This window comes from Colossoma macropomum, unplaced genomic scaffold, assembly GCF_904425465.1.
Source record: "Colossoma macropomum unplaced genomic scaffold, Colossoma_macropomum, whole genome shotgun sequence".
Classification (NCBI taxonomy): domain Eukaryota; kingdom Metazoa; phylum Chordata; class Actinopteri; order Characiformes; family Serrasalmidae; genus Colossoma; species Colossoma macropomum.
In genome coordinates this window covers 31,271,232-31,295,683 of record NW_023494798.1, presented here as the reverse complement: position 1 = coordinate 31,295,683, position 24,452 = coordinate 31,271,232, and the positions used below count along the sequence as shown (strand labels likewise).

Sequence of the window (24,452 nt, the reverse complement as noted above, 5' to 3'; positions counted from 1 at the left end):
GACAAACAGTTGCATGAAATTCCTGTCACCTTTGGGCACAACATCAGGCTTTTTTCACTTAATAAAATAAAATTACTATTCCAGCTACTTTAAGTCTAAACATTTCAGGTGTAAACATTTGATGACCTTAATACAAGTGCATCTTTGGTGGTACTACGTAAATAGGTTTAGAACCTTTGATGGCGGAGAACGTAGGGTTTGGAACCTTTGAATGAAATGTGTAAAGAAATATAAGAAAACGATAAAAAATAAAGACCCCAAGGATTCCTATTCTAGTTCATTTTCAGAATTAGGGAGAACTAAAGCTCATCACACAGGTTATTGTCTTCTTGGATGTGGAATGTCACTTTTAAGGCACTAAATGAGTAGCACTACAGATAAAATGATACATTAAGTAATCATATTTATATTAGCAGGAACACTTCATCACAGAAACTGGTAACAAAGGTAAATCTCATAAGACAAAGTTGCTTAGGCACATTTTCTTACTGACTTCACCTTCCATGCCCCAAAAAACACACTCACCTTCATGTATGACAAGAAGGGGCAGGCCGGTCAACAGAACTAACAATATACAGAAAGAGAGAGTGATAGATAGCGAGAGGAAGAGAGAGGAGAGAGAGAGAGAAAAAGAGAGGCAGAAGCTGAGATGGTGTTACTTACTGGGCCGCTGAAGCCGGCAAGCTGAGTGACCATGAGGCACAGGATGGACAGCAGTAGACGGGTTCGGCAAAAGAGCCAGACAACGCGGTGAAGAGAGGCCTGGTCACCTTTCAGCCTCAGCTCCTCCTCCCACAGCCCTGCCAGCCTGCACACACATATGCATATCGCATTCGTTCATCTATATTCTTTAAAAGTTTGGAAGCACCACTCAAAAGTCTGGAATTACAGTCTGCAGTAATATGAAAAATGTATAATATGCTCGTTCGGTGCAACTGCATGGATTTTAAATAATCACCATGAAGCTGCATAAAGTAAAATAAAGTTCTAGATGTGTCCTGAATGAGTTGTAGATGATTTTGAAATGACTGAGAAAGCTCACATTTCAAAAGTGGTGATCTTAAGCTGTGTAATTTGACAGGGAATGCTTGTAAATATATACAGTGGTGCTTGAAAGTTTGTGAACCCTTTAGAATTTTCTATATTTCTGCATAAATTTGACCTAAAACTTCATCAGATTTTCACACAGGCCCTAATTGTAGATAAAGAGGACCAAATTAAACAAATGAGACAAAAATATTAGACTTGGTCATTTATATATTGAGGAAAATGCCAATATTACATATCTGTGAGTGGCAAAAGTATGTGAACCTTCGCTTGAGGAACATTAACATTAGCCACTGTGAGTCAGGTCTTTAGTTGCTTAGAAGTTACCCTGGGTTCCTTTGTGACCTCGCTGGCTATTACATGTCTTGCTCTTGGTGTGATCTTTGTTGGTCGACCACTCCTGGGGACTGTAACTGTGGTCGTAAATTTCCTCCATTTGTACACAATCTGTCTGACTGTGACTGGTGGAGTCCAAACTCTTTAGAACTGGTGTTGTAACCTTTTCCAGCCTGATGAGCAACAGCAGCTCTTCTTCTGAGTTCCTCAGAAGTCTCCTTTGTTTGTGCCACGATACACTTCCAAAACCATGTGTTGTGAAGATCAGACTGTGATAGATCTCTGTTCTTTAAATAAAGCAGGGTGGTCACTCACACCTGATTGCCATCCCACTGATTGAAAACACCCGACTCTAATTTCACCTTCAAATTATCTGCTAATCCTAAAGGTTCACATACTTTCGCCACTCACAGATATGCAAAGTTGGATCTTTTTTCTCAATAAATTAATGACCAAGTCTAATATTTTTATCTCATTTAATTTGGTTCTCTTTATCTACTATTAGGACATCTGATGAAGAAAATCTGATGAAGTTTTAGATCAAATTTATGGAGAAATTTAGAAAATTCTAAAGGGTTCACAAAATTTCAAGCACTGTATCTAAAACATGCTATTTATCTTATAATAACCAATCGTTGTACCCAAGATGCATTGGGTGCCTGGATATAATAATTAAAATCACACCGTATAAGTTATAAATTACTTACACAATGTGTTTGTATACAATACGGTTTTCAAAACTTTATATGAAATTTCTGTAGCTGACCCCAAAATTTTAAGTCTTGTGCAATACAGACCGTCTGCGATTGGTCTCGCAGCTCTCCCAACGTGACACAGCCCACACGTCTTCCAGGAACAGCTGACCTTTCTTGTGAGCAAGCAAGGCCAGTGGAGTGAGCCAGCTGAAAGTCATAAAGGAGAAGAGGCCGGCGTTGTCCACCGGGTGCTGATGCCTGGGACGCACGAGAGGATAAATAACAATAGTGTAAGTTTTTAAATTTGCTCAAAGAAGCAAACTGGTGGAAAAGATTGTTAAACAGATCATCCTAAAGAGAGCATTTAGCTCTCTGAATCAAATGCTTAATATTTAGTCATTAATCCTCAGACTTAATATCAAGTATCAACTACCATAAATTGCCCAGTACTATGAAAAAATCAGTGTAGAACTTTGGTGTGAGCGCACATATAGTAGGGTTTAACCCTTGTGTGGTGTCGATGTGTTTGTTACTCGGTGGTCTGCTGGACCCACCACATTATTGTTTTTTTAATCCATACAGCCATAACAATTTACGTAAAAATACCAGATGTTTAAAATATCACAAGTGTCCAGCGTAGGGTTCTCAATTAGCAGCTGTAGCCAGTCAGCAGCCTGTCCATGTTGTCCACCCTCACACACACACACACACACACACACACACTAACAGCAGGACATGTAGGAGGAGAACAGAGTGAAGGGACACCTCCACACTTTTACTCCCCGCGGGTTCACCGAACACCACATGTGTAATATTAATGTGTGGGGGGTGAACAGAGTGAAGGCACTGAAAATGGGTTATTTATATGTTCTTCATAGAAAATGAGCAAAGGCCAAGAATCTGAGGCTGAATCGGTCCCACAGACCCCAACACCACACAAGGGTTAAGGGGTTAATCTGCATGTTCACAACTAGAGTTAAAGGTACTGTAGCATCAACCTGTGAGCTACATTTTCTAACACATTTTCAACAGTTACTGTGGAAAGCTTACTTGCTGGTTGACCGGAAAGGCTTAAGGACGCCCACACTGTGGTGATATTTGCTTCGGCCTGCGTCCTCCTCCAGCTCTTTAGTGTGAGAAACACTCCCTCCGTCCAGCGGGAAGCCGCCCTCAGCCCTGCCTGCTGTCTCCAGAGCATCCTGACCACAAGAGTGACACAGAACCATGAGCTAAGCATTTCTAAAAGACAGAGACTTTATCGGTGCAAAGATGAAAAAGGGAATTGAAACTGTGTATTTTCCTTTTGTTCGCAAGTGAGAGGTCATCTCTGCGCTCACATGATTCATTCCCTGTGAAGAAACATCTCACATGGCCGAGAGGAACGCTTAGTCAGAGCTCGCTCACGTTTTAAATTCCACACGCATGTTCTAGGCAAGTTCTGTCTGGTTGAAACAGAGAAAAACATGTACACCACTACATTCTCATCTCTGTTTTTCAGACTATCTACAAAGATATACATATAATCAACACCCATATTCTTCTAGTTTTCAGCCCTGATGAATTCTGGCTGCACTAACCTTAACCTTAACCTTATTGACCAGGGTATATTTTGGTTTGTCTATCTGAATTTACATGGCAAATTATTCAGTAACTTCATGAAATAACTTTTTTTATTTTACTTATTTATTTATTTTTTGTAAAAGCTTTTTTTGGTATTTTTTTTTGTAAAACACATGTTATGATCATACACGTATTACTATATGCTTACAATTTACTGCTTAAAGTCAAAAATCTTAGACGCTCTTTGTATTATTTTATAAAAATAATTTTTACAGAGCAGATCACTGAAGAAATGCCATCTGCTTACAGTTTATATCCCAGATTTGTGGAAAAATGGGTCGACTTTCAGTAGAAAAAAAAATTGTTGAGTTCAGCTTCTTTTATTATAAGGGTTTAAAATTACATCACCCATCTATTTGACTGGAAAGCAGACAGTTACAGCTCTCATACGACCCCCACCTTTAGAATGTAGCTTATGAAATATGAAAGTTATGAAGAATATGAAAAAAGCATAAAAGCATTCATCTTTAAGACAGTTTGTCTGTGTAAACTCTACCAGCACCACCACTAGGACTGAACGATTCTGGGAGAATTTCTAATTGTGATTTTTCTGACTGATTCTGCGATTTAAATGCAGTAATTTTCTATACATTAATTTCCAGTCTTGTTTTTTTGCCCAGGAAGACCAGAATATCCCCTTTTTTGGCACGAAGCCTGAACGCTGAGTGTGCCAGACTACCAGTTGGCTGTGATGGCTGTGATGTCACACATACAGAACATGGGTATTTTGCTGCTTCTGATTGGTCTCATCTACAGGCAGCTTACAGGCTGTGTTATTAGTTCAATTTTTACCACTTGAAGCTTAAGACAACATTATTGATAATGCATAATCAAAATTGCAGCTCTTGCGATTTGAAAATTGCAATCTTTCAAAGTGCAGTTTGATATAAAAACGATTCATCTTTCAGCTCTAAACAACACCACTTACTTTGGATCATTCTAAGTTTTCGTCTCTACATTGCTGAGCACTCTGGTGAGGTTTTACCTCGTCTTTCCTCGCTCTTCTCTTTATAACTGATTATGCCAACAGCTCTTATGTCTTTTTGTTTGTTGAGGCTGAGGTGGAGTTCACTGTAAGAGACGGATCTGGGTGTAAATCCAACACTAAACATTCACAGTTTTGTTTTACTGTAAGATGTACGGGCATAAAATTTTCCTTTCATGGTAATTCTCTGTAAAGTTAATGGATAATTCCTTTATTCTTTAATAACTGTATATTCCATGTACATAGAGGACAGTTCCCTGACTTCATACTTGGGACAGAACTGAAAAAAATATAGCAGTGTTTCTTCATATACATATATATAAGATTAAAGTACAGTTGGTTAAGAGTATAGTTATATAGTTGAAACATTATATATATGTAAGATTAAAGACTTTGCTAACAGGCCTAGTTAGCCTAGATGATGAATCTTAAACCTTTTTTGCTAGTAGAAAACTTTATATAACACAACTGTGTGTAAAAAACAATGAAACAAGAAAAAGTGTCTTTTATTTGTATCGGTGGAGATTTGACCTCAAGTGACTTAATCTATTTTGCCTTCAGCAAAACAGTGGAAAAGTTTGCTGTAAGATTAAAGATGCTAAGGTGCTTCATCCTATATATATGCCTGTGTGTGTGTGTGTGTGTGTGTATATATACATATATATATATATATATATATATACACACACACATATATATATATATACACACACACACACACAGGCATATATATAGGATGAAGCACCTTAGCATCTTTAATCTTACAGCAAACTTTTCCACTGTAAAATAGATTAAGTCACTAGAGGTCAAATCTCCACCGATACAAATAAAAGACACTTTTTCTTGTTTCATTGTTTTTTACACACAGTTGTGTTATATAAAGTTTTCTACTAGCAAAAAAGGTTTTAGATTCATCATCTAGGCTAACTAGGCCTGTTAGCAAAGTCAGCTAGTTGGCTATCATGCGCATGAATTCCATTTATTACACAACCAACATCAAAACACTGCTATAAAAATTAAAAGCCAAATCAAAGAATCTCAAGTCTAGCTAGCTAGTTCACATTATGCTAGCCCGTTCGCTAACTACCATAATAGCCAACGTTCACTTAAATATATTTAAAGTCAACATAAAGCTATAAATATATATCTCATATTTTATATATCCTTAAGCTATATCTCTTATTTGCTTTTCTCTTTTACTTATTTGGCAGAATCGCTTTATAAAAACAACCGAAATATTCAACTATATAACTACACTCCAAACCAACTGTACTATTCTAGTATATACAACTATTAAGCCATTAGTACTGTAGTACTGTTCAATATTACTGCTTTAATAACACACACTCTCTCGCTCTCGTGCTCTCACACACACATACTTTCACGTAGAGCTGGGCGATATGGCCAAAAATGTTATCATGATAAACAAAATTCATATTGTTCGATATCGATACATACGCGCGATAAATGTCAAATCATTATTTCTTTCAAGTTTGAAGGCTGGTTTTTGCTCCTGGGGGGGTTAATTTCTGTTTTAAACTATCCTTTATGGTCTGAACACGACGAACACTCAAACAGTGGAACATTTCACAGATCTGCCATGGGAGAGTGGGAGAAAGTGTCTGGTCAGCTGTTTTTACCAGCTGGAAAAGCACGGTCAATAATTATAATAGTCATAATTTAAGAAAGAGAACAGATTATTTTAGCTGTCTGGTGACGAGCGCTCGGCTACCTCGCTACAAATGCTAAACAAGTGGCCAACAACAGTGCTGAACTGCTTAGTTTCTCAACAACGTCAACTTAGTACGAACAGCAAAGACTAGCTGGCTCGGTGGGTCAGTGATGGACCACACCGCCTCACTGCCGTCCCTCCTACCACATCCATGTCAGAGCATATCACAGTATTCAAACACCAGTTAGCAGACGACTGGGTTTCTCTATTCTATTGTAGTAGTTTAAGGGGTGAACCGCAGTATATCTGACTCTCGCTGTGGAAAACTGCAGTGTGAATCTGTGGGAGTCCTCCTTTTAGGTACGTTCAAACTGAAAGCGGTGCTTTTGTGTCGTGTTTGATCTACAGTATCATCAGTTCACCGTGTTGTGGAGTGACAGAGCTGCTCAAGTTACCCAGCTGCTAAAAACAGCTAGCCTGGAAAGACAGCGCTCTCCCGCTCTCCAATGCCTCACAGCTTCCTCAGTTTACTTTCGTTTAAATCAGGGCTGTAATTTACATGAACCCACTTCTTTCTTTCACTTTTATTGCTTGGGAATGCGCTAATACTAAAATATGACTGAGCGCTGTAACAGTGCTGTAGTTGAGAGGAGCAGGCGTGATTTAACGCTGCTAAAGCTGGTTAGGATGTTAGTAAAGAGGTGAGCTCGCTGTAGGACAGTACAGTTACACCACTGACCTCGTCACTCACACTCGATCACAGGAGAACAGATCGCCGGTCGCTCCACTCAAACAGGGAATGTATAACTCCACGTTTCAGATGTTGCTAAAGTATATTTGGCAACCCTTTTTTTACTCGCCGCCCCCTCCCTCTTTAATCATCAATCATGTCGATAAACTCGGAAGTGCGCCCTCTCTCTGGCGCCCTCTCCTGGCGACAGAGTAGTGTCACTTTCCTTGCAGGAGAAAATGCGACCAACCCATGCGAGAACGTGGAAGTGTGAGAATGGTGTATTATATCAAACATTTATCTAACATTTCTTATCGCTCAATCAAGTAAAAGTTATTACGCGATAATTATCGTTATCGTTTTATCGCCCAGCCCTACTTTCACGCATACACATGCTTCTCTCATAACGACAAACAAGTCTGACAACAGGCAGAGAACCACTGAAGTTGGTTTTCCTCCGAGGTAGCTGAGACAACAGTCTCTCATACAGGCTGTTGGCCTTGGCGACCTGCACTGCGGAGCATCCTGCTGACGACACGGCTAAACGCTCAGACCAGCGGGCAAACCGTGAGTGTCTGCACGTGTATACAAGTGAGGATTGGGACGTGCTGGATCTCTGAAACATTTTAAAACCCAGAGAGGCAGAAAAGAGCCAGCGGGATTAGACCACTAAAGTGAACACCATGTTCTTTAAAGCGCCTCACAGTCAGATTAAAGGCAGCGTCTTCAACTGCCAACAGCACCATCAACAGCTCACGGCAAACAGATCAGACTCCACTAATCGAGATAAACTGAGTTACATAATTAACGTTATGCAAACTTCTTGACCAGCCTCAGTCTTGAAACTACACTTTATTATGATGCTCCACTGCAGATGTTCATTCAACTGATGTTCAACTAAATATATATTAAGCTCACTTTATCCTTTGCTCTAACACTAAACTTAAAGGCCTCATATCATGGAAAACCTTTAACAATTTTAAATGTTTAAAATGTATGAAAACTAAGTCAGTCTGTTTTAGATTGTTTTTGTGATGTCACAAAACCAGCACATTTACCTATACCTGCCTATTCAGCCTAGACCCGCCCACTCACAGTGAAGTTATAAGGAGTGTTTCAGACCACACTGTTTTATCAAAAAGCCACATTACAGGGCTGATCAGAACAGGGGCCATTTAGGCTACGTTCACATTACAAGCCTCATTGCTCAAATCCGATTTTTTGCTCAGGTCCAATCTCTCAGACACGATGGTTCACGCTCATTTAGGTAAGCGATTCAAATCTGTCATTAATGTGAACGAACCGGCGTCCTGAAACGACCCGCATGAACACATCCTACTCAGTAACGTCACGTGAATGAATCACGTTCATCATCAGCACAAACTAACGAGCAGAACGAGCTTCGCTGAGAAGATAATTAACTCTGATCAGCTCTCAGCTTCATTATTAGAGCGAGACGAAGGAGAAAAAGGTGAGATGTGTTTCTTTTCCATCGTTTACAGGCTTTAACTTCTGTTCGGCGCTGCTGCCATGGTAACGCTGAATGATGGCGCAGTGGAAAAAAAAGCACATGAATTCAGATCTGAGTGTCTCATTAAGGTTGCATGGCCACAAATCGGATACGTATCCAATCTAGGACCACATATGAAAGTGGCTCAGGTCGGATTTGAAAAGATCAGATTTGTGTGTCCACACAGCCCTGAAAACATCAGATCAGAGTCACATTAGGGTAAAAAATCGGATTTGTGCCACTTCAACCTGGTAATGTGAACTTAGCCTTAGATGTATCAGTCTTAATGTGACAAAACAGCCTGGGAATAAAGTGAGGCTGGAAAAAGGTCATGAAAAATGTAATTAGGAATGTTTTGGGTCCACAAACTCAAACAAATGGAATAAGGCAGAATAAAATAGATTGGAAAAAAAAAAAACTGTAGGATACGGGCCCCCTGTTATTCCCTCTATCATTACCTTGACTACAAAACAAAACGTGAAGCTAACCCTAAACAAAGCAGTGTTGACAATTAACTGAGGTGTATCAGACAGTAAAGGGGAGTGGCAAAAAAAAATGAAAACCACAGCTGCACAACATATCATTTATTGCAGTGCTTGCTTTTGGAATTCTGATATCACAGAAGGCTGTGATATGCAAATGAGTCCTAAAAACAACCACTGATTTTTTACTGTGTGCTGTGAGCATCCTGACCAATCACAGTTCTGGACGAGAGGTTTTGATGTTATCATTCATGGTATTGATTCACCTTTGCGTTGTAATGCGTTACGGTAAGTATTGCAAGCAAAAAATGTGGCAATATACCTGCACTATAACTGCAATACTAGTAGTCTCGCTATATTGTGCAGGCCCCCTAGTGGCTATTCCACCAGCAGAATGGAAACTGACTTAGAAATTTTTTATTAATTTATATTTTTTTTCCCGTAACTCTATTATGGATGATCTAGGACACTGTCGTCTCTCTGTGTGTGAAATGTTGTTGAGCTGCTAGTGAGCAATGAGGGGTGAAAGAGGAGGGGTGAGAACCCCCTGCTGTCAAAACAATCCACACCTCTCCACAAAGATGACCATGTCGAGATAAAACAGACAGTACAACCGCAACTTTATATCAAACAATCTTGCATAACTGCTACAATAAAATAAAAATAAAATAAAATAAAATAACCATTTAAATACAATAATTACACTTCAATAAATGCTGAAGTGCTTATTTACCTATAAAGATGAAATCCAGTTTGCTTCTGGTTTTGGAAATCACACACAATGTCAAAGTTACTGGGGAAGAAATGCATAGTTGAACTGAAATTCCTCCAAAACAGGCGTAAATAGGATTTTATGAAAAAGGGTTAATGAACACTGATGTATTTCATACCTTCCCCCTCTAAACGATAATCCTTAACTATGTTATGCCAAAAATTCAGTAATGTGTCTTCAGTATATTGGAAGGTATACTGCAGTTGCAATATTTAGAAATAATTTTGTAATATAGTATTTTGTCCATATCATTTAGGCCCAACCAGAACACTGAACTACTGCCTTAGTTCCACCCCAATCATGCCCGTTAATTAAGTAGATTAATTTAGGAGGAGTTTATCTGAGAAAATGTTTGTTTTTTTTCCCAAATATTGTAATATTGCTGGCAAAAACCTAAAATATAAAATTCAGCCTTTCCATATCTTCCTCTCCTGAGTGTGTACACAAAGGACGTATGAATCATACAGAAATCCATGAGTCATACTGGCATCTCAATCTGAACTGCTGCCAGACACCTTAAACACGACAGGCCAATATGAATACTTCATTTAAAAGCTCAGTTTATGCACTGAGGCCAATTGTATAGAGCTGAGAACCTCACTGTACGGCAGACAATGTGTTAACTGTGCAGACGAGTCGGCGTGTTTAATTGGTTTTGCGTGATAAAGCTGTACGGCGTGTGACTCTCTGGTATTTGTTGTCTAAACCCACGACTTCGTTCCCCTCAGCGGACGGGAAACGTTTCAAGTCACACGCGACCTCCTCCTCCAGTCTGAAACCTCCAATTATTCCAGCAACTGAAGGGCAATTATACAATGACAGCCCTCCCCATCTTATATAAGCAATAAATGACATCAGCCAAGCATGACATGCATACATTTCCGCTAGACAGTTTATAAAAGGCATGAATAGTTCAGCATACATAACATAAGATAAGCTGTGTCAGAAATCTGACATGAGCCTGCGGATCAGCCCAGTGTCGGTAAATCTGTCACTGGCTTGGTTAGGCGACAAAGGGTGAGTGCAGCAGTCTTCTGAAAGCGATCAGCAGGAGGGGCTCTGACGCAGAGGACGAAACGATCGATAAAGACTGACAACCAACCTCAGTCGTGACAAACAGCTCAATAGAAGTGATATGACATAAGAGGGCTGACAGAAATAGATCAAATGTACACATTTAGACGACAAGAATGAATTAAAGAGTAGCTCCACCCCAAGACCTTTTTCATTAACAGCTGTAATGCACAGCTCTGTAATAATAAAATACACCTTGATTAAAATGTGGACACATCTTTCCAAACTGTGATCATTTTTATTGTGGTCAGTTCCGCCTCTGCAGCACCCCCTCTGGTTCAACTCTGCTATAGGCGCGGAGGACGTGTCTTGGTATCAAAGTACGATGACGCGTCACAGTATGCAAATCAGTCAACCAACGTTACCGCCCCCTGATGACACCCTACTCGTGCCGCGCCCCTAAATATAAGAACCGTTTGAGGCTAGATAGAGTGAGAACTTTTGGATCTTGGCGCCGTTTCGGATCTTTTTCTATACGTTTCGTCTCATCGCATTTAGTTTGTTATTCAGTGCTCTAGTTCATTATTATTGCTAGTTCGGAGTTATTGTGTTTGTAGATATTGTAGTTTTTCGTTTTTTTCGTCTTAGCTAGGTTATGTTAGCTAAAGTTAGCCAGTCAGCTGGCTATATTAACTATTTAGTCTTTTTTTCCCCTCAATTTTTCCCCAATATAGTTGTCTCCAATTCTACCCACTAGTTAGGACTCCCCCAATCACACAATACCATCAGTGCTGGGAGGGCGAAGGCTGACACAGGCTTCCTCCGAGACCTGTGAAGCGCCACCACATCTTTTCGAACTGCTGCTCACGCAACGTCACTGGACAGCTGAACATGCTCAGAAGAAAAGTGCCAAGCGCCAGTTCTGTTACGTCAGCTAACAGACGCCTGCACTGACTAGTATCGCGTTGAGTGATGAAGGAGACGGGGTGCCATCCTACCCACCCAGAGAGAGCGAGGCCAATTGTGGTGTCCTAGCCACGGACAGCTGTGGCATCACCAAGAATCTCCTGATGATGGAGCCAACACTTAGTTTTTGAAATTGTTTAGCATTTTTGAATGTAGCGTGTTCTTACAACAGATGTAGGTATTTCCCACTAATTCAGCCAGCAAGTGGTTACACATGATCGGTCTACATCCCAGTACCAAGACCGTCAGCAAGCATGTTTGCAACGCACACTTTGATGAAGGGAGCTTCGCCAGCTTTATGGAGGTGAAAATAGGTTATGCCCCCAATAGTGCGGCAAAAAATCCAATCTGTATGAACAAAATTTAGTCTTTGAGACAGATGCCGCTGTACTTTTGTCCGTTTTTAGTTTAAAAAGTAGTAGCAGCCATCTTAAAGGGGCACTCCAGCCAAAATGAAAAATGTATCCATCGTTACATCTGCTGTAAACATGCCTACTCGCCTCCCACAGTGGTAACCGAACAGTCCCACAACTGAGATCTTCTGCTTTAAAGGCGAGGAAACACCCCCTTCTTATGACGTCACTAGAAGGTTGGCGTAAGCTCTTTCTTGGATGGCTAAAGCAGAAGATAGCTAATGTTACTTCTATTAAGCTGAAATCACGTCTGCATTTATTAGCCTCCTTGTCATTAGATGTCTTTATCAATGTTGTGTAATGTATTTGCACGATGCATTCTGGGTGTTGTAGTGAGAGAATACTGATGAACAAAAATGCAAAAAAAGACACAAAATCGTGGGTTCTGTCAAAGCAGTGAGGCTGAGGGAAGCAAAGCTGTGCTACAGAAAATTAGATAACATAAAGAACATCATAAATGCTAAATTTGTCTGTACTTTTGTCCATTTGTGATTGAAATTAGTACAACGGTATGTCACATGGTGTCAGACACCACATAAAGAAGTCTTGAGACTACCTAACAAATGTATGTGCTTAGACGAGTGTGATGGTTTAAGCCTGGAGTTTGCACAATGCTAATTGGTGTACATAAGCTTCCAGTGCAGTTAACTGCAGTGCAAAATTAAAGAAACTTCAGACACCAAACATGTCTTTGCTGATCGACTAAATCTGGGGTAAAGGGCAAAACTGTGCACCATTGATTTCCTCCCAAACTATTCCTGTAACTGTCACAGCTGCCTTTGCATAACATGCATGCCTTGAAGCAAAGCACATCCGACAAAAATGGAAAAATGAGAAAGTGGGGCGCACTTTATTTCTGGCCCTTGTGAATGAAAAAGATTTGCATGCTCCGGAGGTTTCTGCAGTGCTGCTCAGCATGTGCAAGGACGCCCCCCCCGCCTCCTTTCACCATCATCCGTCCTCACTCCTTCCTCTTAGCTCTCACGTTTCTCAAAACGCGGTCACGTTGCACGAACGCACAGCCTGCCCAGACACTGAGGGGGGTTGTCAGCCAAGGCTGCTGTTAGCATCACCGGAACCAAGAGCCACAATTGGCTGGCTGTGCCAGAGTGGGCGGGCTTAGATTATGTAAACAATTCAAGCTTATGCGTGCAGGAGGAAGCAAAGAGCCAATCAGGGGGGCCCAGCGTCCATGCCGGGCAGCCTCAGTGGAATACTGAGCGGTAGGTAGACAGAGAGAGAGGGAGAGAGGGAGAGAGACGGGGCTGACAGTGAAAGACAAAGGGAAACGGAGGGCAACAGAAGACCCTTTCCTAACATGCTGACAAAACGCTGACGGTGAGAGGAAAAGGGGACAAAAAAGGGGGGGGGCAATACAAAAACAAAGCAGGACAACACCATGTCCAAGCGCAAAACAACAGCTGTGGCCATTTGGTTCTTTAGTACTCCAGTGTATGACTATGTCAGCACTATCGCATATTCCAAAAACGGACAGTCTTAGAAACTGGTTCACATTTTAAGATCTGAACCACGACCTTACAGATACCTTGATGGGATCATTCCTAAGGTCATATTAGCATGTTTAATATTCTCATAACTGAGCAGACGCATTTGCATACATGGCAACCATCATTTTTCTATTGTGTAATTATTTTTGTTAATCCAGCATTTTATAAGCCTTTACAGCCTCCTTATTATCGCCAATCCTTCCTCGACTGTTTTCACAGACCTTTAACAGAATTCAGAATCTTTCAGACTGACCTGGACGTTGGAGAGCTGATAGTGGTCCACTTCGTTTCCAGGTAAGACGTCTCTGGAAGGAACGGCCCTGTAGCCAGAACCAGCGGCCAGGCAGTCCTTTCCCAAATCATGCTCTTTCATCTTCTTTTACCAACATAGGAGCGCCTTATCTGAGCTTTATCTGTCATCAGATCCACAAAGACCACAACAAAGAGAGGTTACGCTAGACACCTGCAAAGATTATTCTGATATCTGCCTTATCTTTCAGAAATCCACACAATTATGACATGCGCACACTTTGAGCCAATGCCCATGTAAAATACCAGTGAAGAGAATCAGCGCTGGAATATCATTTTAAAGCCGCAATAAAAAGCTGTAAATTGAATTTAACGGTCATCATCATCATGAAGGGAATGAATATTGTTGGTGATATTATTTAGACATATACACTTAAAAAAAGGGTTCTTCAAGGGTTCTTTAGTAAACGGAATGGCTCTTTTTAGAACCATGAGTTCTATATAGAACTATTCCATGCTTAAATGGTTCTTTGCCTGGTGAAATGGCTCTTCAGATTGACGGAGAATGTGTTGTACATGGTTCTATATAGAACCTTTTTGAAAGGGTTTCTTCTGTTGTAACAAGCTTGACATCGAAACAACAGAAGAACCAAAAGAACACATTCTCCATCAGTCCGAAGGACCATTTCACCATGCAAAGAACCCTTTAACCCATTCTCTTTGCTAAAGAACCTTGAAGGACCCACTTGTTTAAGTGTATAGGATTATTTCCTCTAATGTTAGAGTCTTTTATTAGTAAGAATGCATAACAATCATATTAGTACGCTGGGTTTAATGTGAGCTTATTCTTTAAAAAGGAAAAAAAGATTTAAAAAAATAGTAAAAACATAACTGAATAATTGTAACATCATTATAAAGCGAATTAATATTATTATTACTCAGACAGATGTACAATATTACACTTCTATGGGACTTTGTATTATTACAAATGTCTAGTAATCCACTAGTATGATTATATTTGCCTTCTGATCAGCTCTGAACTGAACAAGCACCTCCAAAAAACACTATTTCCATAAGCCCAAGTGAACTGACACCAGATATATCCTGTTTTTCATCACTCTACTTAACGCTTCCCTGTTAAACCACTCTCACCCCCTCATCCTGATCATCTGAAGGGTACAAACAGTTCCGGATGTCCAGAAGAACAGGTCTGTAAAAAGCAGCAGCGGCAGAGAGGAGAACCATTCAGCGCTGGCCCTTTTCACCCAGACTGCGTTATCTAAAGCAAACTGATCGTCTGCTATTCAGCTTATCCTGTCTGTGATGATTTCCAATCAGGGAGACAAAAATCAGATCAGCCTGTTTACCTCCCGATCACACAAAAGGCGTCACAGAAAAACAGCCCCTTTATTTGTACGAAGCTCTGGTTCCCTTTCTGCTCTCCGGCTTCTTGTTCGAATTTTCCCGTTCCACCTTAAATGGTGCAGCAGTTCCATTCTGGCGTCTGAGGCTCGAATGTAACTGCGGCAGCATTTAAGGTGGAACGGGAAAATTCGAACAAGAAGAAAGGATAGGAAGCCGAATTCATCTCGATTTTATTCGTCTTTTAAGACGTTTTTTCTTTTACAGAAACTAGAGACGTTTCTGAGCGACTGCTCGTCTTCCTTCACAGAGCAGTCATCAGTTTACGTTAAAGGGAACTGCTATGTTTCAAATGCCTAAATGTCAAGATACAGAAGGCTAATATATGCACATAATCTGGTCTACCGTAGCTGTATTACCCCTGGTTATCTCTGTATTCTTGCATAATTCAAATTTTCCACATCTGATGTTCAAATCTGAAATAAATTCAGATTTCACTGGACTGATTAAGATGCTGGTGCCGGTCTCCCAACAATCGTCTAATATGTAAGTCTAGTATAAACATAACAATTCTGTATTTAAGCACAGATAAAACCCATCATCTGTTACCTGTGTCTTTTCTTGTTGGTCCGCAGATCCTCAACAAGCAGGATGAAGCAAAACAACTTCGTTATAAACCATCTATTTGCGCTAACCAGCTACGAGCGCTTGTGGGAATTGTAGTTTCTCTTGTCACTCGCTGCTCTGCCGCGCGTACTGTAAAGAACTACACTACCCACAAAGCCCTGACGTGCGTAGAGGATGAACGGTGAACGGGCGGAGCTTGACTCAAAGAAGAAAAAATCTCTCTTCCTTTACTTAAAATGTGTTTTTCTGGTTTGCTGCATGTCCCGACACGTTTCTGTATCTCTTACAGGTTTTCTTTTGCATTTTCACATTTTAAAAATGGCCATAAAAGATATTATTATCGCATAGTACTTTTATAGGTGTCTGTAACGGCTATAAATCGATCCTGCTCCTGAGTGAAACCCCTTTACAGCACATTTTAATGCTTTAACCACATTTATTTCAACGTTATGAAAAGAATAACCATAATAATTTACAATAATAAGTCAGTACTGCTCCTGTATTAATCTCTGCTTCACAAATTTTGCCATTTCCTGTTCCAACACACCCATTTTTATCTGATGACAGGCTTGGCAGTTGGTTTCTATGAGTGAAGTGGTTCCCAGTAGTACTGTCTTAGGACATGTCCTACATACTTCACTGTTTCCCGGCTTTAATGCACCTGACTTAACCCAGCTCACTACCAAATACTTAATGAGTTTCAAATGACTGTCAGATCAAGCAAAACAAATATGCACAGTGAAAGGCTGTAGAAGCAAGACTGACGAGTCAGTGAGCCACACCAGCTTGTTGCCTCAGCCTCACAGATTAGCACGTTACGTAAGCCTGTTATACCCCACAGAAAAGTTAAATCCCAGGCTGAACATTTTAAGCACTAACAAATGAAATATCTATAGCTTTGACAAAAGCCATAAAGCAATTTTGCAAATACAATGTTGAAACTGCACCACAATATAATTTTAATGTTAAACAAGCTCCCCTAAAACTAAACTATGATCAAAATCAACCTAATTGTGACCTCCATTCCTCACCCCCTCCCACTAATGTGACAAGCTCACCGAAAAATTATAGATTGCATTTTAATGTATTATTATAATATGGAAGGCACTACAATCACTGTTACTTCATGAGACTACAGGTATCATTTTAATGCATCAATGCCCATAATGTGCTGTGTTGACCCAATACTGGGCTAATATTTAATAATTCATACTGCATAAATGTTAAAAGAAAGCAGACTTCAATTATTTCCTTTGTAGTTAAATACTCAACGCGAGACAGTAGTGTGACCAACATTTTTTTATTGTATGTACACAAAAGCACATTAGACGCGGGATGGGTACAGCATCTGAAAAACAAAGAGAAAAACAATTTAGTATTACACTGATGAGAACTTTTGAAATAAATAGTTGCATGATTAACAAGGTCAACTGACAGACTTGGTACAATGTAATTCAAAAAAATTACAATTCAAGTTCAAAGCTAAATCGTTCCCCTTTACATATGCGTATGGCAAAGCTACTGAAGACAGAAAAAGCACTCAGCGCTTAAGTGATGCAAATGCAGACTGCTCCCATCAACGCAAAGACGTGACCTGCAACATCTATCAACTTACTGCTGAATGAATTAGGGATTTAGGTGACAATATCAGCCCACAATAACCAAGAATATGTTCCACATAATACTACTACAGACAAAATCAATGCATCCTTATTGATGCAATGGAATGCAATACTATCCTGTGTGGATTTACAATACGCCTCCATTTCTCTCCAGCTTGGATGCAGAATTGTGCCTTTTATGGAAAAAAAAAACAGCCTACAATAGTTTCAGCACTTTCTTTACAGCTCCAAATGGAATATGCATGGCTAATTAATTTAACCTTCAGCTAAACGTTTACCTCTTACTCACAAACAATCCACAATAAGCATTTTTTACACTTAAAATAAGTTTTTTAATAAAAGAGTTTGTCAAATATATGATCTGCAGTGAATTTAGGAAATTGTGCTGTCAATTTTGACCAACAAAACAAAACAGTTGGGGTAAATCCATTTCAACAGCTTATAACTGGACTCCAACTCAATTTTAGCACCATAAGTAATAAATTCAATGGTTACTGTTTATGGCGGCATGTTTTTTTTTAAAAATATTTTTAGGTTTTAATTTAAAAAAAGATGCTTAATGATAAACATGTAGGAGCGTGCATCTTCACACAAACCCATACGAACTAGGAAACAGAATGTGGCACCTTTGGCCAAAGCCGACTTACCACTCGTACTCTGTGCCCAATAGCCTTTGAAGGCAGGTTGCTGCTGAACTTGGCACGCACCATCCCACTGTTGCCATGAGCACGTGTGACTTTACCCCAGATGCAGCGAGTCTTGTTGGGTTTGCCTCCAGGAGTCACTGTGTTCCTACGGAGACAGTAACAAAGAAATCCCCATTAGAACAGAACAGGTACAGACAAACGTTTCAGCCTTGGCAAAATGTCCTGTACTTCAGCGAGTAAACAAGCAAACTGTCTGTTCGCTGCTTGCAAGCTTTGCGAAAGGACGTTTGGTATGCAGAGAAATTGATACACAATCCATGCGACCCAAAATTATACAAATCCACACTGAAGTCTACACAGAATTTTTTGATTCTGCTACAAACAGTGAGCTTAAATCTAAATCACTGAATCAGAGTCTGTCTGAATTTACTGAAGACTTGTCTACAGTTCTATACGAAGGACAGCGCCAACACATTTAACCCCTATCCCACCCAGAATCCTCTCTTTTGTCTTCAAACCACAAGGTGCCTCTTTAACACTAACTTCATCCGAAGCTCCACAATACACAACCACTCCCGTGACAAAAAGGGCAAAAGCTGATGTCTTATAATGGACCTAATTGGTTAAAATACAACATACAAAAGTTTAAATGTGAACCTGTCACTCGGGAGCTGGGATAGTCTTACAAAACACATCATTAAATAACACAAAGCCTAAATTAACCACGACAATTAACCAAACCAATAACAAAGAAATGTTGGGGAGGGAGCAACTGCCTCTTAAACAGCCTCTCCAGAAACCAGGGGGTAAGTTGAGAAGTGTCCAGTATTAATGCTCCTCAGTTCTTCTGCTATTAGAAAGGCTTTTAGTCCAAGTTATCAGACCAAGTCTGCTTTGAACAATGAGGTCCAAAAGTTTAAAACCTGTTTCTTTCACAGAGACTAGCGTTCCAATTCAATTAACATCAATATTTATGTTAAGCTGTTGGGACTGCATATTATCCACAATGACTGTTTTGTGTAATACTTGCAAAAGCATTGTGTAACAACTACTTACAAGGCAACTGTGCACCACAAACAGGTAGGAACTGTTAATTTGGGCAATTTTAGCCCTCGCTTACTGAAAGTCAGGGACATTTTATGCACTGACGGGGACACTATGTTTAAAGTAACATCTGAAAATGAAGAGAAGTAACAGAAGCATCATAACTACAACATTAATCAACAGATGATCTACACATTAAGTAGTGTATACAGACATGTCAATAAACAATGGTGGAAAAATACACAATTAGTGGCTGAACGCTCTTGGGTTGAGACGATTGCTGCAGCTCCATAATGTAGTGATTCTTTTTATCTATGAAAGAGTGCATTCATGCTGTCAGGTCAAGAGCGATAGTGACAGTGTAATCACCCAAACTGATTTACTACATTCAGAAGTTCTTTCATACTGACTTGCTGCATCTGTAACAAGTTATTTTGGTTCATTTTTTTCTATATTTGTGTTTCGATGACATTGAAAACGGGTGCATTTTTGTTCTTCACCTATCTTTGTTCTAAACCTATAACATTAAGTGATACTTAAAGGACACTAGATCATCTTAGTGTGACCGAAACCATCCCTGAATTTGGCCTGATTTGACTATGAAAGACGCCAGATCACAGATGTGCATGTCAACCATGTAAAACCTGTCAAGAAAAACTGTTTCAGCAAACTAAAACAAGAACCATGAGAATATTCTCAAGTCCCTGGACAGATGTTCTGTTCCTCCACAGTGCCTGCATTGTTTATGAATAGGCTGTATAAGGGTCATATAAAAATGAACTATGGCTGGTTTTATTACATAAAGCCACACAAATGTCATGGACCTCAAGGAAAAATAAATACAAGAAAAACATAGGAAATATGCCCTTTAAGAAGAACTTATCCATCTGTTTTACAGTGCAAGGAGCAACTGCTGTATAAAATGAGGCATCTAGACAAACCTCAACCTTGCCCCAGGATAGCAGACCCCTTGTGTCAACGAGACAGCTAAATTACATTAACGCAACACTCCACATGAACTACTTACTTCTTTGCCTTGTAGACATAGGCACAGCGCTTGCCCAGGTAGTAGTCAACCTCCTGACGGGTGTACACTCCCTCTATCTTCAGCAGGGCAGTGTGTTCGCGCTGGTTCCTCAGACCACGCTTGTATCCAGAAAAGATAGCCTTGCACCACAACCTTGAAAGAGAAGCAACCACAGCAAGATGTTACCAGCAGCATCAGTACAAGTTCAAAATCAGCGGTGGATCATAACTAGAAACATTTATACTGAGAGGCTTTTATTTCTAAGAATATTCATGAAAAAAATAATCTACTTTTCACTCCTTATACCCCTTATACACCTTATACCTTAATCACTAATATTTAGTTACTATTCCTACTGTGCTGAATTTCAATCTGCTATGTTGACAGTATCTGTAGTCTTGCAAATGGTCAAACTTCTCAAACATTTTCTTTTAGACCAAAAGGATCCAAAAAGAGACTTCAGCTCCCATGCTGACAGATGTTGAATATACTAAGAAGCTCTGAATTTCTCCAAGTTACCCAGTAATCAGGCACTGTTAATCTGACTTTTGTACTAACACTAGTTATTTTTGAGAAACTCTTGCTTTTGTTACTATTTCACAGAAGCTGCCAATCTTCTACCCAAGTATGGATGAAGACCAGTGTTTCTCAGCCCTGGTCCTGGAGGCCCACTGCCTTGCACTTCTTACTGTTTCCCCTGCTCCCAACACACCTGATTCAACTAACAAGGTTATTAACAGTCCATTATTGAGTTAAAGTAGGTGTGTTAAAGCAGGAACAGCACTAAGATGTAGTGAAGCCTCCAGGACCAGGGTTAAAAAACACAGGTTTAGACTACTCTGTCCACCCCTGACAATAATGAACAAAGTCTCCATTCACATTCACTGCAATCTCCAAATTACAGCTTTAAAAGCTACTAACCTTCCAGGCATTGTGATCTCTTTTGCCCAGGCTCAGAAAACCTTTAGAAAACAAAAAATCATAATGATAGAACATTAACGGTGGGCGATACAGCAAAAACACAGCATGACAATATTATGTTCTTGATAAGTGGAATGGATATCGCTGCTGTCGGAACCTCGTATCCCCAAAACAGTAAATTTACAGAAGGAGGAAAATGCACACTTTACTTTTAATGCAAGGCAATGGAACCAGACTTTTTCCCCAAATAATTTAGGGTAGTTTCTTTTCTTCCATTCGTCATGAAATTTACACACAATGTTAAGAGCAACAGGTATTTTCAAATGATGTCAAAAACTGAAAAACGACAAAAATGGAGATATAAGGTTTTGTTCCAACAGCAGCGATGTTTGATAAACTTGAACAGACAAAAAGCCCCAGCAGTGCCACAAAAACAGAGATCATTATAAATATGAATGATTATACAGTGATTTTCATTCAACATCAGACCATGCCCTGCACTAAATCCCATTAACCAGGACTAATTATGCACTCTGTGTAAAAACACAGGCTGTTGGTGCGGCTTAGGTTCTAGAAATCTTCACAATATACTCAGAAATGCAAACTGTAGTACTATTTATCTCGATAACGATTAAATATTGCCTTATTTCTCATTCAGAGAGAAGACACGGGATGCAATATGACTAGAAAGTGCCTCACTTTGCCAGAAACAGGCAAATAAAGCCAGCAGTTTACCAGCCAACCACATTCTTAACTCTTATGCCACCAAAACTTCACTTTAAAGCTGATTAATCTGAATACATGACGGGTATAACGTAGTTACTAGCATTTATAACACATTTCGGCGCATGTTAATAAGCGTTAGCCGACGCTACACTATCAGCCATGTGTAGCGATAGCTACGTCTAGCCCAAGCATTATATAACCTGCTCCTTTTAAATCAAAGAAATGTACGAGTTTAACTATGAAGAGGAGAATAATATTCAGAGTTTTTAAATTTAGTGACGGTTTGTTGCCGAGAAAGGAAACCAGTCTCGGCTTGGCTCGGCTCGGCTCAGCTCAGCTCAACAATCCTCTACAAATCTATGGCATCGCGTGTTTACACGCAACAGAACTCGGTCGTATATGAAATATGAACGTTTAACTATAAGTTTTCATAAATATTAGACTCCATTATTCTTCGTATTTTGTTAAAAAGTGATTTTTTTAAACCGGGTCGGAAATTACCTGCCTGATACGATAACAAAGATGGAGGAAAAGGGCGGCCGAACGGCATCCTGGGAACATAACGGCCGACGGAGTCTAAAAAAGAGCCTGATTGAAAATAATAAAGTAAAACCTTTGTTTTGTTTTGTTTTTGACAAACTGTTGCGATATAGTGGCTTATTTATCTCGAACATATTCATATTAAATTGCCTTTACTTTTAAATTTTTAATGCACAAATTACATTTATGTTCGGGGAACAGGAATACATTTGTATCATTATTAATTTACAATTTCTCAATTTAGTAACAATAAGTAGAACTGAAAAAAATCAAAAATAAAAATGTTCAACAGTTAATGGGAAATATATTGTTAAAACAGTCAAACATGCGCAAAAGTTTATGAACATTATATGTAATACGAAATAATAAAAAAATACAATAATATTTTTAAATGACCAAATGTAACATTAATAAAAAAAAATCAAAGCTGTAGGTTAAAAACGATTAGTAGTTAATGACGAACTCTGCTATTTAAATGAAAAACAGTCAAGCAGGCACAAACTAAGTACTCACGATAGTAAATATGTACGAAAAGAAGCTTGAAAGATGCTTAAAAATGAAAAAGCAATATACAAAAAAATGATATTTTGATAGATGCTGTTTCAAAAATATAGAGGCTAAAATTAATTTAATTTGTATACATGCGATGCATTTTTCAGTCATTTTTTCTTTTAACTGGACTTTTACGAACGCAGTCAGTTGATCTACACAACATGCTCACACGGAGTTTCTGGTGCGGGATGATTTGAAGATCAGGTCCTCAACGCAGACTATGCGTTATTTAACGATCTGTTATCAGTTGTTGATGTTGTTGCAGGTACCTACTGCTACTGATATTGCTTTATTTAAAGTAACTTAATCTTTAAAGTTACATTAATTTTTTTAAATGAGAAAAAAAAATCTTTAAAAAAGGAAAAGAGCAGACTCTTTTTAAAAAAGCGCCAGAGAAACAGCAGAGTTTTCATTGATCTTCAAAACAGTGTCTCTGACTGACTCTGCCGGTTTATGATGTGTAGATCTGCGCTAGTTAAAAGTCGTCAGGATTTGTTGTAAAGCTTACACTCTAAGTGCGTCTTATTTGAGTAGTTTTTTGTATTTTTCTTGCGCTTTAAGTCACTTTACTACATCTGGAACAAGGGGTCGATTTGAGGCACAAGATAAATCGAGCTGAGATTAAATAAACAAATAAACGCCCTGTCACCTCGCACACTTCCTGAGGCAGCGGAAGTGGGCGAGCTCGCCATTTTAGGGGAGCCTCTGAAGAGCAGGAGGCTGGAAATCTCTCAAATAATAAAACATAGAGATTAATAATGTCCGCGGAAGGCGCCCCAGACCAGGTAAAACACACATATATATATTGTTTATATGCTGTAATAAGCTGCATTAAATGTGTGCGTTTGTGGGCTGGATAACGGCAGCGTTGTTGTGGTGCAAGTTAGCAAGCAAGCTAATAATGAGCTCAGCGCGAGTAACTAATCACCGTCACGGTGGATTATTGGCTGTTTTTTGGTTAATTTTGTAATATTAAGATGTCAAAAATGTGCCAGGACGTAAGAAATCTGTCTGACTGCTAAAAATAGCCGTGTTTGGATGAGGCAGCTGAGCTCGTTTGCCAGGTTAACAGCGGAGTCGATAAACACGCTGTTGTCGGGCTTCATTGCGATCCGGCGATGTTTTGATGTTTTTCACGGTTCGAAGCAAAGATTAATGATATTAATATTAATGCAGATTTTCACACTCTTTCTCCTACAGAGCACCTAAGGTGACATGGTGATGATTTTTTCTTTAATAAGGCGGTGACCACACTATTTTGAGGCCACGAGTTAAGTTTCTCATAACTTGTGGCCTCAGTAAAGTAAATTGTGCTCAATATAGTAACTCGTGGCCTCAGTATATTAGTTCATGGCCACGCCTTGTTAAAAATAATCACAATGTCT

General features: G+C 39.5%; 3 protein-coding genes across 5 annotated transcripts in view; 1 reads left to right on the top strand and 2 right to left on the bottom strand.

Annotated features, from left to right (window-relative positions):
- The window catches only part of abcc5 (ATP-binding cassette, sub-family C (CFTR/MRP), member 5), a 49,095-nt gene extending 33,000 nt beyond the window's left edge, over positions 1-16,095 (bottom strand). Inside the window, exons 1-6 of one of the 2 annotated variants that reach the window (XM_036584912.1) lie at positions 15,971-16,008; positions 15,152-15,209; positions 14,004-14,163; positions 3,129-3,277; positions 2,181-2,336; positions 664-808 (exon numbers count right to left, since the gene is read on the bottom strand). In XM_036584912.1, the coding sequence (XP_036440805.1) occupies positions 664-808; positions 2,181-2,336; positions 3,129-3,277; positions 14,004-14,123 (570 nt within the window). In that variant the 5' untranslated portion in view covers positions 14,124-14,163; positions 15,152-15,209; positions 15,971-16,008. Of the gene's footprint in view, positions 1-663; positions 809-2,180; positions 2,337-3,128; positions 3,278-14,003; positions 14,164-15,151; positions 15,210-15,970 lie in introns of both variants that reach the window. The other variant, XM_036584911.1, reaches the window with a different exon arrangement.
- A 1,177-nt stretch (positions 16,096-17,272) lies between these two features.
- Positions 17,273-22,541, bottom strand: rpl35a (ribosomal protein L35a). 2 transcript variants are annotated; one of them, XM_036584913.1, is made up of 5 exons: positions 22,477-22,541; positions 21,250-21,290; positions 20,329-20,481; positions 18,258-18,402; positions 17,273-17,336 (listed from the first exon to the last, which is right to left on the bottom strand). In XM_036584913.1, exons 2-5 carry the CDS (start codon positions 21,258-21,260, stop codon positions 17,313-17,315), a joined length of 333 nt encoding a protein of 110 aa, XP_036440806.1. In that variant the 5' UTR covers positions 21,261-21,290; positions 22,477-22,541; the 3' UTR covers positions 17,273-17,312. The 2 variants fall into 2 exon arrangements, with proteins under 2 accessions (XP_036440806.1, XP_036440807.1); XM_036584914.1 differs by having other exon boundaries at positions 22,481-22,505.
- A 1,176-nt stretch (positions 22,542-23,717) lies between these two features.
- The window catches only part of cstf3 (cleavage stimulation factor, 3' pre-RNA, subunit 3), a 30,527-nt gene continuing 29,792 nt past the window's right edge, over positions 23,718-24,452 (top strand). Inside the window, exon 1 of the mRNA XM_036585154.1 lies at positions 23,718-23,852. Within this exon, the coding sequence (XP_036441047.1) occupies positions 23,826-23,852 (27 nt within the window). The 5' untranslated portion in view covers positions 23,718-23,825. The remainder of the gene's footprint in view (positions 23,853-24,452) is intronic.

Coding starts and splice junctions, on each gene's coding strand:
- rpl35a (XM_036584913.1), bottom strand. Junction 18,403..20,328: donor TATGTCTACAAGGCAAAGAA/GTAAGTAGTTCA, acceptor CTGTCTCCGTAG/GAACACAGTGACTCCTGGAG. Junction 17,337..18,257: donor TTGGGCACAGAGTACGAGTG/GTAAGTCGGCTT, acceptor TTTGTTTTTCAG/ATGCTGTACCCATCCCGCGT.